Source organism: Rhineura floridana, chromosome 5 (genome assembly GCF_030035675.1).
Source record: "Rhineura floridana isolate rRhiFlo1 chromosome 5, rRhiFlo1.hap2, whole genome shotgun sequence".
Classification (NCBI taxonomy): domain Eukaryota; kingdom Metazoa; phylum Chordata; class Lepidosauria; order Squamata; family Rhineuridae; genus Rhineura; species Rhineura floridana.
The window spans coordinates 161,936,621-161,951,968 of NC_084484.1; the positions used below are offsets into that span (position 1 = coordinate 161,936,621).

General features: G+C 42.9%; 1 protein-coding gene across 6 annotated transcripts in view; it reads right to left on the reverse strand.

Annotated features, from left to right (window-relative positions):
• Positions 1–15,348, reverse strand: part of GRIA4 (glutamate ionotropic receptor AMPA type subunit 4) — a 380,787-nt gene that overhangs the window by 77,211 nt on the left and 288,228 nt on the right. For all 6 annotated transcript variants that reach the window (XM_061628712.1, XM_061628711.1, XM_061628714.1 and 3 more), the window contains 2 exons: positions 9,330–9,434; positions 729–839 (listed from right to left, as the gene is read on the reverse strand). In XM_061628712.1, coding sequence (XP_061484696.1) covers positions 729–839; positions 9,330–9,434 — 216 coding nt within the window. The remainder of the gene's footprint in view (positions 1–728; positions 840–9,329; positions 9,435–15,348) is intronic.

Below are 15,348 nucleotides of genomic sequence, written 5' to 3' on the forward strand. Positions count from 1 at the left end.
CTCAGCCGCCTCCCACAGGAGCTGAGTATTGTTCCCTTAAGCGCATACCTATGTAGTGAAATCAACAGTACTTAACAGTACTTAACTTTGGATGTGTTGCGGCTGCAGTGTTTTGTTCAGAGATATACTGACATAGGAAATAATACAGAACCAGTGTCTAAGAAACAGCTTCTGTAAGAAGACATGCTCATTAAAATATGCATGTTTCCATTTTGTATGCATAAAGAAAAATGAATAACTTGCTAAAAAGTGAATTTGTACGTATTTGCTCTGAGAGTCAGGGAACCTGCATTTATTGCAAATTGCAATGTGTAAGAATGCCCATCAGATTCTTAAATTGTACTCCTCTATTTAAAAAAACAAAAACAGAAACAGAAAGCATCACAAAACAGTGAGAGCTACATTACTGAAAGGTAGCACTTTTCTCATTTCAGAACTTTCCATTTTTTGTATATAGTATATTGTATGTCACAGACTAACTGAAATATTTTGAAACAATATGAATTTTGAAAGTACTTGATTTGATCAGAGGAGAAGGATTTTTAAAATATATATATACATTAGAAAAGGTTAAGATATTGAAGGTTTTTCACTTTCCACTGCTCTGGTAACTTACCCATTCTGATATCAATTTTAGTGGGTAATGAGGCAAATTTTGGATTATTGACCTGCACATTCTTTTCTTTTCTTTTCTTTTCTTTTCTTTTCTTTTCTTTTCTTAAACTTACCATAATTGTGGTTACAATTACTGTTCTGTTCTCAAGAGCTGATGTGTCATTCCCCATGGTAGGCTCATGCTGAATCAAAACTAATTTATCCATATCATTCCAATAGCCAATCTGAAACAAACAAATGAAAAAAATTAAGTTTGCATACATGTATGTGATGATTCATTTGAACACTATTTTCCCTTTGTTCTGGGACGACGTGATTTATTCATTATACATATCCAGGTGTTCCATTTGGGGACAGTATTGGTTAGGAAGATCTTTCTTCAATGTGAAGAGCTATGCTGATTTATTGAATTACAGAGTAGTGATTATTTTACATCAATGACCAGGATTATGGTGGAAGGAAAACTACATTTAACAATATGCCATTTATCACTTAAGCTAATACATACAACCTGTAAGTCATAAACCTCTAAGGTGAATACTTACACACCAAAGGTGTGACTACTCAAATGTACATTCAGTCTGTGATTCAACAGAAACAGACTCAAACATGATGCCCACTTCTATGTGTGCTTTCCCACAAATAAGTGTCTTATTTTAAGGGATTTAATCCCTCCAATTCTATATTGTTTTATGTGGAAATTAGTCACATTAAATTCAGAGGGACTTATTTTAGAGCAGCAGTCTTCAACCTTTTCAAACTCAGGACTCACATTTATTCCACTGGGAGCCCACTTAATTTTTTAAATTACTATATCTGTTATGGTGGTTGTCCTGCTGTTGTGACCCACTATAGGCCAGTTGAAGGCTAATGTTTTAGAGTAATAATACACAGGGTTGGCCTACACATAATTATTTAAGAAATAAAGAGCATATTGAAAGGTAGAATAGAATAGAATAGATAGAAAGAAAGCTGGCCCACTTTTGCTTTGCTCATGCTGATTTCTGGCATGTGATCATCAAAGGGTTGGCAACAGGAAATGTGGTCACTGAGCGGAAAAATGGTTAGCCAACCCTGGTACAGTGGAATTGGTTACCAGAGAAATCCAAAGCCAAACATCTTCCTTCTAAGAGCTGGCTCTGATCTACTCATGAGCAGAGTAATGCGAAAACAACTGAAGAGTTTGAGCTTGCCTCTTCCCTTCAGTGAGCTGAAAAACTGTATGTTTCCTGCTCTAATGTTATATTCTCTCTCTTTTGAGGGAGTTATTTACAAAAATAATGGCTGGTTTGATCATCAGAACCAAATGCAAGTTCTTAGAACAATGACATGAGCCAAGTGGGAAGTTTATGTTCTGTAAGATTTCTGTCCATTATTTGTTAATTATTCATCTCTCCCATCTGTAGAGACAACAGTCATGGTAAGTTTGGCACTGCATAATTATTAACATTTTGGCATCACCTGCCTGTTCTGAGGCCATTTCCCACAGGCTCAAAAACTTACCAAGGAATGGCATCAATACCTCCAATGTAGTCCTCTGCCCCTCCCTCAGCTTACATCCCCATAGCAACACCTATTTCCTGCTAGTTTTGCTGAAAACGTTTCAAGTAGAGCTTGAAAGCTGGTGACTTGAATTTTTAGAAGCATCTTCTGGCTAAGTACTTAAGGAATATTCACTAATAGGCAAAAAACCTTGCGGTTTAAGAACGCACCTATAGCTCACAGATATTTCTATCAAAATTTAAAAAGCAGGGAAATTGGGCAGCTATAGTGAATGCACTAGGAGAGCAGGAGACCTGACCTCCTCTCTGAGACATTGTATTGCCCTACAAATTTGTTAAAAAGCAAACACAATTTGGGTTGGTCTTTCACAGTCCAATCCACTTCTTGTGTAGCTTGGAAGAATTTGGCAACATGTGCCTCTGAGAATATGGTGAGTAGTGGCAACACCTGCAGTCAGCCCAAATAACGGAAACAAGACATGTACTGTACTGATCTTGTTTTAGCAGGGAGGAGGCAACTATATTAAAGCAGTTGATATTGTTCAGATAGTCACTTTAAATATGTTTGATTTGTTTTAGTGAAGTTTCCTGTAGCAAATCATTCTCTTTTGCTTCTGTTTCTGTGAATATCTGAAGTACAGGAACACTTTGCAACACTAAAAAAAAGCTCCAAAAACTATTGTGGAATAATGGCACTGACTGTTCTGCAGAATAGTTTCCAATGGACATCTCAGGAGTGTCTCAGTGTGCACAAGATAAAACAGTGGGAGGTGAAATATATTCTAGTAAAATTCTAGGTGTGCTCTGTTTTTAATTGACTGTGCCTACTTTTCCTTAAATGTAGAGTCCTACAAGGGAGTTGTGATGTGCTAGGGAGACCCTCCTTAGTACTCCGCCACTAAGTGATTATATAGCCAGCATGGATTTTTCGCATTCCGCAATGTTAAATCGAATATACCCCCCATGCCATTCTGATCCTTCCCATAAGCTCATTTGAAAACAAAACCTTACAGACTTTATAGTCCTGAACTCTTGCTTAACAACCCTCCAAATTGTCATGGCGATACACAAAACAGTCAGAGAGAATTGAGAGTTCAAAGTGTAAAAGGAGAGAGAAAAAACCAGACCCCTTTTGGAGTTCTCATAATCTGTTGAAATTAATTAAATTAATTAAATTTAATTAATTAAATTAATAATCTGTTGAAATTAATTAAAAATCATGTTCACAGAGTACCTGTAATTCTATTACTGACTCTGACCTTCACCTTCTGCAGTTTAAAAGTTAAAAAAAATGCCTGGCTGATTTTTAATTAATTTAAGAAATTTTGGCTTGAACTCAATGATACTGTCAGGCATGTTCAGTAAGAACCAATTGTCAGTGTTCTAAAAGCCAGACTCACAGCTGCTGGGCTTGCCTAATCATGGGGCCACACCCACACTAGACTTTGATTTCACATGAGACAGTCATGCCTTCCCCCTGAGAATCCTGGGAAGTGTAGTTTGTGAAGGGTGCTGAGAGGAGACTCCTATTCCACTGACAAAGCTCCAGTGGCCAGAGAGATTTAAAGTCAGCCGCTCGGATTCAAGCTCTGTGAGGGGAACAGGATGTCTCCAGCAACTCTCAGCACCCTTCACTAACCACACTTCCCAGGATTCTTTGGGAGAAGCCATGACTGCCTAAAGTGAAATAACAGCCTGGTGTGGATGTGGCCAGGGACAGCTTTGGTTTAAATTTGGGAGGGAGGTTACATGTGCCTGCTGTAGAATAAAAAGGTGGGGGAAATGCTGAAAAGCAATGATACTGTTCACAATGTTTTCCTTTTGGAAAGGAAAGGGGCTTCCCCTCTGCCCAGTGTCCACCCACCCAATCTCCTTTCCCCTCCTTCTTATGGTCAGTTTTACCTATCTTAAGCATGATTGCACGGGAGTAAATCCCACTGAACTCATTAAGCATGCAAACGATCAGACCTGCCTTTCCCCTCCTTCCCCTTGACTCTCCCTTTCTCCTCCCTTCCTCTCTTCCTTCTTCTTCCTCCCCTGCCCATTCCAGCTCTCCCTCCCCAGGATAGGTGAAACTGACCACAGGGGATGGGGAGGGGAGGAGGGGGGCAGGCAGAAGGGGAAGGGGAGGAGGAGGGGAGGTTTGATCATTTGCATGTTTATTGAGTTCAGCGGGATTTACTCCTGTGCAATCATGCTTAGGATAGGTAATATTGACCATGGGGAGGGAAGCCTGGAGTGGGCAGGGGAGGAAGAAGAAGGAATAGGGGAGAAGAGGTAGAAGGGAGGAGGAAGGGAGAGGAGAGGGGAAGGAGGGGAAAGGCGGGTCTGGTCATTTACATGTTTATTGAGTTAAACAGGATTTACTCCTGTACAATCATGGCTAGGATAGGTAAAACTGACCATGAGGGGGGAGGAGGGGAGGGGAGAGTAGAGAGAAAGAAGAAGGGGGAGAGCGGAGGTGGAAGGGGAGAGGAGGGAGAGTGGTGAAGGAACGGGCAAAAGAGAGTTTATGGGAGGGAGGATGAGGGGAGGGCAGGTTTGATCATTTGCATACTTATTGAGTTCAATGGGATTTACTCCTGTGCAATCATGCTTGAAAATGAATTGGGCTGCTTTCAAGTTGATTCCGACTTATGGCGACCCTATGAATAGGGTTTTCATGGTAAGCGGTATTCAGCGGTGGTTTACCATTGCCTCCCTCTGAGGCTGAGAGGTAGTCACCCAGTGAGCTTCATGGCTGTGTGGGGATTTTAACCCTGTTCTCCCAGGTCATAGTCCTAGGATAGGTAAAACTGACTATGGGGGATGAGGAGGGGGAGGGAAGAGGGAGGGGGAAGGAGGGGATTGAAAGGGGATGGGGAGGGAAGGAAGGGGCAAGAGGGAGGGGATAGGAAGGAGGAGGAGGGGAGGGCAGGTTTGATCATTTGCATGCTTTTTGAGTTCAGTGGGATTTACTCCTCTGCAATCATGCTTAGGATAGGTGAAACTGACCTGGGGAAGGGTGGAAGAGGAGCGCAGATCATAATAACGTAAGAAGAGCTTGCTGGATCAGGCCATCAGATCATAAGAAGATAAGAAGAGCCTGCTGGATCAGGCCCATGGCCTATCTAGTCCAGCTCCTGTTCTCACAGTGGCCAACCAGATACCCACAGGAAGCCTGCAAACAGGATCTGACTGCAATAGCTCTCTCCCTTCCTGTGATTTCTAGCAACTGGTGTTCAGAAGCATACTGCCTCTGACTGTGGAGGTAGAGCATAGCCATCACGGTTAGCAAACAATGATAGCCTTATCCTCCATGAATTTGTCCAATTCTCTTTTAATGCCATCCATGTTGGTGGCCATCACTGCCTGCTGTGGGACGGAATTCCATAGTTTAACTCTATGCTTAAGCATGCTGGTTTTAATTTTTGCAGACGTTGCTAGTTTCATATTAAGACTGGAGGCAGACAATGTTGTTGAAAGTGGTATAATACAGGCATCCTTTTATTGGTGTATACAACATGCAGTTTTCTCCCCCCCCCTCCACACTCCAACTATCATTTCTGTCCAGATAGACCTTGCAGGTTTTTGAATGAAAGAAAAAGATTTAATTGGTTCTGATGAAACACACACACACATCACTTTGCTTTACTTATAAAATATCCTGTGTAAATAAATAATATCCTATTAAGCTAACATAAAGTATCTCTTTTTTAAAATCATGTGGGCACAATTCAGCCAGTTAAGTTCCTGAAAATAGTTATGCACTTAATGACATCCCTCCCGCTGAAACGAAGAGGTTCTATGTGAGTAAGTAGGATATTTTATCAATACAGTTTTTATAATCCTGCATACTTGGATTTCTTCTTCCTTTTTGTTATTCTCTTTGGGGTGCAGACCTCTCTTTTCATCTTGCAGCCTTTATAATCACTATAAAACACCTGCAGAAACTGTAACCAGAGGCAAGTGGGGAGGAGTATCTATTGCACCAGCCTTCCGTAGCCTGGTGACTTCCAGTTGTTTTAGCCTAGAACTCCCATTCAGTCACATGGGCAATGGTAAGGGATGGCAGGAGATGCAGTCTTCAACACTTTGAGGGTGGGGTGGGAGTATGTCTCTAGCCAGAATAGTGAAATACGTATATATCAGTTCAAGGCACTGGTAGTGATCATTAATTCACAGATAGGGAATGTGTGACCCTACAAATATTGTTGTACTCCAACTCCTATCCACTGCAGCTAGCATGGGCAATGATCAGGAATGATGTGTTGGATGGCCATAGGTTCCCCATCACAGTGTTAAATGTTTTGAGCCTTACATATGTGAAAGACTGCCTCCTCTTCTGTGTCCTGTTAAATGTTAAATCCTGAAAAGAACAAGGCAGGTTCAAAATGTAATCATTTAAATGCATTTGTGACTAAGTAGTTGCACATTCTGAGAATGCTCCTTTAATAGACACCCAGGTAAAATGTGTGAAAAAGAATGTTGTTTTTCCTCCCTGCCCTTTAATGTTCTGATGAAAGGAATGTTGTGAATTGATACTGCTGAAAGAATCATAAATCCTGAAACATAAAACATAGGAAGCAGGGATGTTCCTTGGCAAGAGAAGTGAAAACCTATTACTGCAGTTGTGCTTATTTCTGATGACCTGTCCTTGATCAGAACAATGAAGTATTGTGCCTTTGCATGTAACAAATGCTAGATACGTGCAAGATGGTGATGGCTGGCTCCTGTACCTGGCAGCCATTTACAAGTGTATAGCCAATTGAAAATGATGTGCCCAGCTTTCACAGGAACTGGAAGAATTTTTCTTGCTTAGTTACTAAGCCATATCATCCTGCTTAGTACTATACAGTATGAAAGTACATTTGGAAGAATTAAGAACCCATATGTGTAGAAACAAAAGTGACTGAGAAAAGTACCATGAAACCATGGAGATGCAAAAGTTCCTGAGATTTTGGGAATCATAGGTTACAAACAGGCAACATGGAAAAGAATGAACGGCAAAGCACATAGCTAGATATAATTCATGAGCATTGAATCAAAATTAATAAGTTCCTTGAAATAAGTTGTGTTCATTTGTTTCAGTATTTAGAACATTGACCACATTCAACATGCACTCAAATGCAATGAAATACAAGCCAAAGGGTTGGAACCTGAGTTGCCTTCTTGCAAATGGAAGGACTCCTTCCATTCATGGGTGGATTCTGATGCAGTGGAGTTCTGTTTACCGGAACTTAGAAGCCATGTCTGCAAACAACTAGGTTCACCCTTGTAGGATTTTGATTTTAAGAGTATGGGAATTTTGACTTTAGTCAACATTTAACTGTTTCCAGCATGGGACTGAAAATAAAAATGGGGGGAAAATGTTCTCCATGATGATGATGATGATGATGCTTTCCTCACAAGAGTGACCCAAAGTGACGTTCAACAACAGTGTTACTTGTCTGTCTCACCAGCAGAAATGAAATCTCAGTAGACTTGCAACTGTATAGTTGTAGATTTTAATATCAACTCCTTCCTTGCTGGAAGAGGAGGGACTTGCTCCTTAGAATATTTTAGAGGAAAGACTATAGCGAATGTGCATTGCATGCAGAAGGCCTCAGGTTCAATCTCAGACATATCTCAAAGGATTTTAGCTGGCCTGGGAAAATCTCATACAAAGACTTCAGAGAGCTGCTGCTAGTTCGAATAAAAGTATTGGTCAGGAATGACACAGTATAAGGCAGTTCCATATGTTAATATAAGAAGAAGCAGTGTCACATGGAACTGAAGAATGAGAATGTAACTTGCTTTGATTCGTACGCATATTATCTCTTGAGCGTATGCAGGCACAGACAGCACATCTCTTCCCTCAGAAATCTAACCTGACAGACTGCAATTACAAATGGAAGCAGAAAACAAACTCTCCTTGCTATTTCAAGATTCATAAAACTCTGCACGATCAAACAATGAGGAAATCAGTTCCGTGAAATACTCCAACACACTTCTTGAGGTGATTAACTTTTTGGACTGTAACAAGGATATCAGTGTCCAAGTGGTTGTCACACCTTGGAGTCTTAGCTCTCTCTATGTTCCTCTCTGTTTCTTTGCACCTCTAAACTATTATGCTTGTGAAATATTTATTGTTGTGAAAAACAAAAAGCACAGCAAATAAAGAGTCCATGTTTATGACAAGCACAGACATTGTGTCTTGTTACATGGTTAGAGTGTTAAGACTAGGGCCTGGGAGACCAGGGTTCAAATCCCCACTTGGCCATGAGCAGGGCCAGTATCAGGCATGCTGGGGCCCTTGGGCTCCAGCTTGCCCTGGCGCACACACATGCACGCCCCACCTACCTGTCTCTCCTGTCTTTTGCGGCTGTGTGCACTAGGCTGCCATTAACAAAGATGGTGGCCAAGGTTTCCCTAAGGGGCTGAAGCCTCCTCCACCATTTTGGTTGATGACATGAATGAGCGCTACATGTGCACATCCCTACCATCAACTAAGATGGTGGCAGGGGCATCAGCACCTTAGGGAAACCTTGGCCGCCATCTTGGTTAATGGCAGCCTGTGCACTCACCCCTGCGCGTGCAGCCGCAAAAGACAGGACAGGTAGGTGGAGCCAGTGAATGGTCAGGTGGCTGGGAAGCTCTCTCCCTGCAATCCACGGCAGTACTCTGCCGCAAATCATGGAAGGGGAGCGCTACTCCTCCCCCATCCTATTGAGGGACCCCTTAGGTGCCTGACTTGGCTGCCCTTTAGTGCCGGCCCTGACCATTCACTGCATGACCTGGGCCAGTCACTGCCTTTCAGCCTAACCTACCTCATAGGGTTGTTGTGATGATAAAATGGAGAGGAGGAGTACTATGTACACTACTTTGAGCTCCTTGCATATACACAAAATAATAAATAAATAAATAAATAAATTGGTATGCATACATTCTCAAAACAACTTCAAAGAATATGCATTTGTTTATTTGCAGTACTGGGTAATGAAACTTCAACAATGTAGACATTCGGTTGGCTCCAGACTTAGTCATACTTGGTGTAGTCTAATTGAAATAAATGAGTCTTAATTTAGTTATGACCAACTTAAATCTGTTTGATTTCAATAGATTTACTGTGAACATGACTAGTCTGGATTCAATCAATCACTGGGTTTGTTTACTGACAAGGGTATTGACTATTACTTAAAAAGATGAATGAACTAAAGAGCTGACAACAGATAATACTGAACTGGCACATACCTTTCGAGGGCCAGTGCTCTTCAGTTCAAACACGTCCATTGAATAGTTGACTCTGCGGCCATAGTGGTCAAACTGTACATTTCCAGTCAGTCCTTGTATTCGAACCTTAAAATTGGAAATAAATCAAGGCACGTATGGTTGGTAAAAGCATGGATGGTTTCATATTCTTTAGGAGTTATGTAATATGTGTGCGATAGAACACTCCACTGAGGAACCTCAGCTGCAGCTTCTGGCTCAAGCATATAGCGAACATTACAGAATCCAGTACAGAGCTTACTAATTCATGGATCACTGTGGCCAAGCTATCCCGGTCCAGGAATGGGCATTGTTGGTGTATCTCAGCCTTTCCCAACCAGTGTGCCTCCAGATGTTGTTGGACCACAATTCCCATCTTTCCTGACCATTGGCAGTGCTGTCTGAGGCTGATGGGAGTTGTGGTCCAACAACATCTGGAGGCACACTGGTTGGGAAGGGGCTCTTAGCAATAGTATCCACTTGAGCTTACAGGGACAAAGAATTAAAGAGCACTTCCAAACCGTGTACCTGTTCCATTAGGAGGTGTGCAACCCCATCCAGAACAGGCACATTAATCTAACACCTGGATTCGGGAACCACTCACACATAGGATTCAATTTCAAGATTACATTTTAGCTCACGCAACATATTACTGCACTGAGACACTGGTTCAGGACCTTCGTGGCCTTGTCCGATGTAACTGAGAAATAGAGCTGGGTATCATCAGTAGATGTGCTCCAAATCGCCTAATGACTGTTCAAATAGATGTTAAATAGCACTGGAGACAGCACAGGTCCCTGTGGCACTTCTAATGCAAGTGCTAGGGGGCTGAAATGCCCAATGCTATTCTGATACCAGTCCTGTAAGTAGTAGTTGAACCACCACAACACAATGCCCTCAGCTCTTCAGATACTGTGTCCAACGGTATCAAAAGTCATGGAGGGATCCAACCAGAGTAACAGGCTCATACGCCTCCTGCCTCTTTCCCAGTAAAAGTCATCCAGCAGAGCAACCAGGGCCAATTCTATCCCAAAACCTGGCTTGAACTCAGAATGTAATAGGTCTAGGTCAGGGGTTTCTAAACGGTGGCCCATGGGCTTCATTCAGGTGGTCCGCGGGCATGTCTGTAGAGTTGTGGTTGAAGACAGGATATGACCCATCCATCTTGGTTTTCGATTGTATTTTAATTGCTTCTTTTATTTCTTCTTCTTTTATTTATTTATTTATTATTTGATTTATATCCTGCCATTCCTCCCAGCTTCTTTTATTTATCTTGTATTTTATTGCATTGCAATTTGAATACTATGGAATATGATAAAAAGCAATATATATAAGGCACAAAAGAAGCAATAAAAATATAATTCAAAATCATACAGCATCTAGCAGAAAAATTATTAGGTGACCAGCCAAGACCCTCAGCAATTTTCAAGTGTGTGTGGAAGAAAGTTTGGGAACCACTGGAGTTGATAATCAAGTGTGCCTGGAGCTGGGCTACCATCATCCTCTCAAACCTCAAGGTCCAGGATAGGTCACAGGGGAATTGTTCCAGCACAACTAAACTCAGCAGAAGTCCCTTTCTTGGCTGAAAGGAGAGGGGAGCATGCAAGCTAGATGCTTTGTTGGACTCATGAAGCCTAGTTCACAAAATGCTACAAAATGGTTTAGCATTAGATGTGAACCAGAACATTTCCTATTATGGTAACAAATCAGAATTAAAATAGCCTCAAAAATGAAATAAAAAGGTGCTTTTAACTTTGTCGGTTTCTGCCTTCAGCAGGAAGGGGATTTGAATCTCTTCCTAAACCTTCTCCAGGATGTAGCTTAATAAGGACCAGAAACAAGAGAGCCAATTCATTTCTTTCTAATCTGTGTAGTCTCAAAGACTGTGTGCCCACAAACTGTGTTGGCTAGTAAGATACAAATCAATAAGTGCAACCTAAGGAACAAGAGCCCTATTCCAAATGATTAGAGAAATGAAAGGGAAATTTAAACCACGAGTAGGGATGTTGAATAATCAACAGGGGAACACACTGACTGATCAAGATAAAATAAAAGGAAGATGAAAACAATACACTGAAGAACTCTGTAAAAGAGATGCCAGGATGACAGATTCATTCATGGAGGAACAGAATGATAAAGAACCAGAAATTTTAGAATGTGAGGTGAAAGCTGCTCTTAAAATTCTTGGAAGAAACAAATCACCAGGAATAGATGGCATACCAATAGAGTTGCTACAAGCTACTGAGACTGCAAGCTACTGAGACTGAATCTGTCCAAATTCTGACAAAAATTTGTCAAGAAATATGGAAAACTAAACAATGGCCCACAGACTGGAAGTGTTCAATATATATCCCACTTCGAAAGAAAGGGGATCCAAGAGAATGCAGTAATTACCAAACTATTGCCTTAATATCCCATGCAAGTAAAGTAATACTCAAGATTCTACAACAAAGGCTCTTACCATATATGGAGAGAGAAATGCCAGATGTCCAACCTGGATTTAGAAAGGGAAGTGGCACCAGAAATCATATCGCAAACATACTTTGGATAATGGAACGGACAAAGGAATTTCAGAAGAAAATCACCCTGTGCTTTATAGACTACAGCAAAGCCTTTGACTCTGTAGATCATGAAAAACTATGGAATGCTTTAAAAGAAATGGGGGTGCCATAGCATCTGATTGTCCTGATGCACAACCTATACTCTGCACAAGAGGGTAGTGTAAGGACAGAATATGGAGAAACCGATTGGTTCCCCATCGGAAAGGGTGTGAGACAGGAGTGTATTTTATCACCCTATCTGTTTAATCTGTACGCAGAACATATCATACGGAAAGCAGGATTGGACCAAGATGAAGGAGGTGTGAAAATTGGAGGGAGAAACATCAATAATTTAAGATATGCAGATGATACCATACTCTTAGCAGAAACCACTAATGATTTGAAAAGAATGCTGACGAAAGTTAAAGAAGAAAGCACAAAAGCAGGACTACAACTGAACGTCAAGAAGACTAAAGTAATGACAACAGAAGATTTATGTAACTTTAAAGTTGACAATGAGGACATTGAACTTGTCAAGGATTATCAATACCTCGGCACAGTCATTAACCAAAATGGAGACAATAGTCAAGAAATCAGAAGAAGGCTAGGACTAGGGAGGGCACCTATGAGAGAACTAGAAAAGGTCCTCAAATGCAAAGATGTATCACTGAACACCAAAGTCAGGATCATTCAGACCATGGTATTCCCGATCTCTATGTATGGATGTGAAAGTTGGACAGTGAAAAAGGCAGATAAGAGAAAAATCAACTCATTTGAAATGTGGTGTTGGAGGAGAGCTTTGGGCGTACCATGGACTGCGAAAAAGACAAATAATTGGTGTTAGAACAAATTAAACCAGAACTGTCACTAGAAGCTATAATGATGAAACTGAGGTTATCATACTTTGGACACATCATGAGAAGACATGATTCACTAGAGAAGACAATAATGCTGGGAAAAACAGCAGGGAGTAGAAAAAGAGGAAGGCCAAACAAGAGACGGATTGATTTCATAAAGGAAGCTAGACCTGAACTTACAAGAACTGAACAGGGTGGTTCATGACAGATGCTCTTGGAAGTTGCTGATTCATAGGGTCGCCATAAGTCGTAATCGACTTGAAGGCACATAACAACAACAAGGGGTGACAACAAAGGGGTTTTCCCCTTGGGGAGTTCCTTAGGGAGTCCCGAGGGCAAGGGGACTACCCTCTTCTATTTCTTTCTTTCTTTGTTTTTCTAACATCTCTGTCACCAGGAACCCACTCTGTCTTGGAGCTGGCTGTGAGGGCCTGCACCTGGTGTCGGGCCAAGGGGACAGTAAACTAGGGTTGCTGCTGGTGTACCATCCATCCTGCTGCCCGGCAGCTTCTCTGACTGAGCTGGCGCAGGCCATCTTGGCTGTGGTATTGGTGGAGCCCAGAATGAGCCCTGGGTGATTTCAATGTCCACGCTGAGGCTGTCTCTAATGTTCTGGCTCGGGACTTCAAGGCCTCCATGACAACCATGGGGCTGTCTCAAGTTGTCACTGGCCCGACACATAGAGCAGGGCACACCCTCAACTTGGTTTTTGCTCCAGATGGAGGAAGGGGTGGTCTGGAGATAGGGGAGGATGGATGTCACCCCATTGTCATGGTCAGGCCACTTCCTGGTGAAGTTTAGACTTATGGCTCCAATCCTTCCCTGCAGGGGTGGTGGACAGATTAAGATGGTCTGACCCAGAGCCTAATGGAATCTACTGGATTCCTGAATGCCCTGGGGGAGTTCCCAGTAGACAGAACAGGTGAACCTGTTGAAGTCTTTGTCATGCTGCGGAACAGTGAGGCGTGTCGGGCTCTTGACACGGTTGCCCCTGAGCACCCTCTCTGGCATTGTGGAGCCTGGTTTGCACCTTGGTACACCAGTGAGTTAAGGGCAATGAAACAGGCTGGACGACGGCTAGAGCACAAATGGTGAAATACGTGCTGTGAGGCTGATCAGATACGAGTAAAACATCATAACCGTGCCTACTGAGTGGCGGTGAGGGCAGCGAAGAAGGCCCACTTCTCTGCCTCCATCGCATCCTCAAGTAGCCGTCCAGTGGAGCTATTCCACATTGTCAGGGGTCTGTTGACATCAACTCCAGGAAATGGAATTTTAGACCCTTCGGAGGCCCACTGTGAATTGTTTGCAAGGCACTCTGAGGGTAAAGTTGCTCGCCTCCGTAGCAGTCTTGATGCCCCTTCCACATCTACTGTAGTCCCCAGTGAGGTGTCCAGTGCAACGTCTGCTGCAACTTCTTGGGAATGGTTTCGGTTGATGTGGCCTGATGTAGTAGACAAGGTGCATGCGATGATGCGGCCAGCAACCTGTCCTCTCAACCCTTGCCCTTCTTGGCTTGCTGATGGAATTGACCGAGTGGATCCAGGGTTCATTATTGCAGGAGGGAGTGGTTCCAGCTGCCCTGAAAGAGGCGGTGATCCGACCACTCCTGAAAAAGCCCACCCTGCACCCATTGGTCTGCAACAATTACCAACTGGTCGCAAATACCCTCTTTTTACGGAAGGTGATTGAAAGGGTTGTGGCATAGCAATTGCAAGTACTCTTGGATGAAACAATTTCTCTTGACCCATTCCAGTCTGGGTTCAGGCCTGGTTATGGGATTGAATTGGCCTTGGTCACCCTGATGGATGACCTTTATCGGGAGAAGGACAGGGGGAGTGTGACCCTGTTACTCTTACTTGATCTCTCAGTGGCTTTTGATACCATTGACCATGGTATCCTTCTGAGCCGACTTGGCGAGATGGGTTTTGGAGGCACTGTTTTACAGTGGTTCCAATCCTATCTCCAGGGTCATTTTCAGAGAATAGCATTGGGTAATTGTCATTTGGCCCCCTGGCAGTTGTGCTGTGGAGTGCCTCAGGGTACCATCTTGTCCCCCATGCTGTTTAAACATCTATATGAAGCCCATGGGAGCAGTCATTAGATTTGGGGCAAGGTTTCAGCAGTATGCTGACGATAACCAGCTCTATTTCTCTGTAACATCTGAATTGGGAGAAGCCATGCAAGCCCTGGACTGCTGCCTGGCCTCGTTGGTGGGCTGGATGAGGGACAATAAACTGAGTCTAAATCCTAGCAAGATGGAGACGCTGTGAGTTGGTGGTTCCCGAGTTCAAATAACTGGTCAGTTGCCTGCTTTGGATGGGATTATACTCCGTCTGAAAGAGCAGGTCCGTAGTCAGGGGATGCTCCTGGATCCATCTTTGTCGCTAGAGGCCAGGTGACCTCAGTGGCTAGAAGTGCCTTTTACAAGCTTCAGCTGGTAAGACAGCTGCAGCCATTTCTGGACAGGGTAGCCTGACCACTGTTGTGCATGCACTGGTAACCTCCAGGTTGGATTACTGTAATGCACTCTATGTGGGGCTGCCCTTGAGGTTGGTCCGGAAGCTGCAGCTGGTGCAAAATGCGGCGGGGAGACTGCTCACTGGA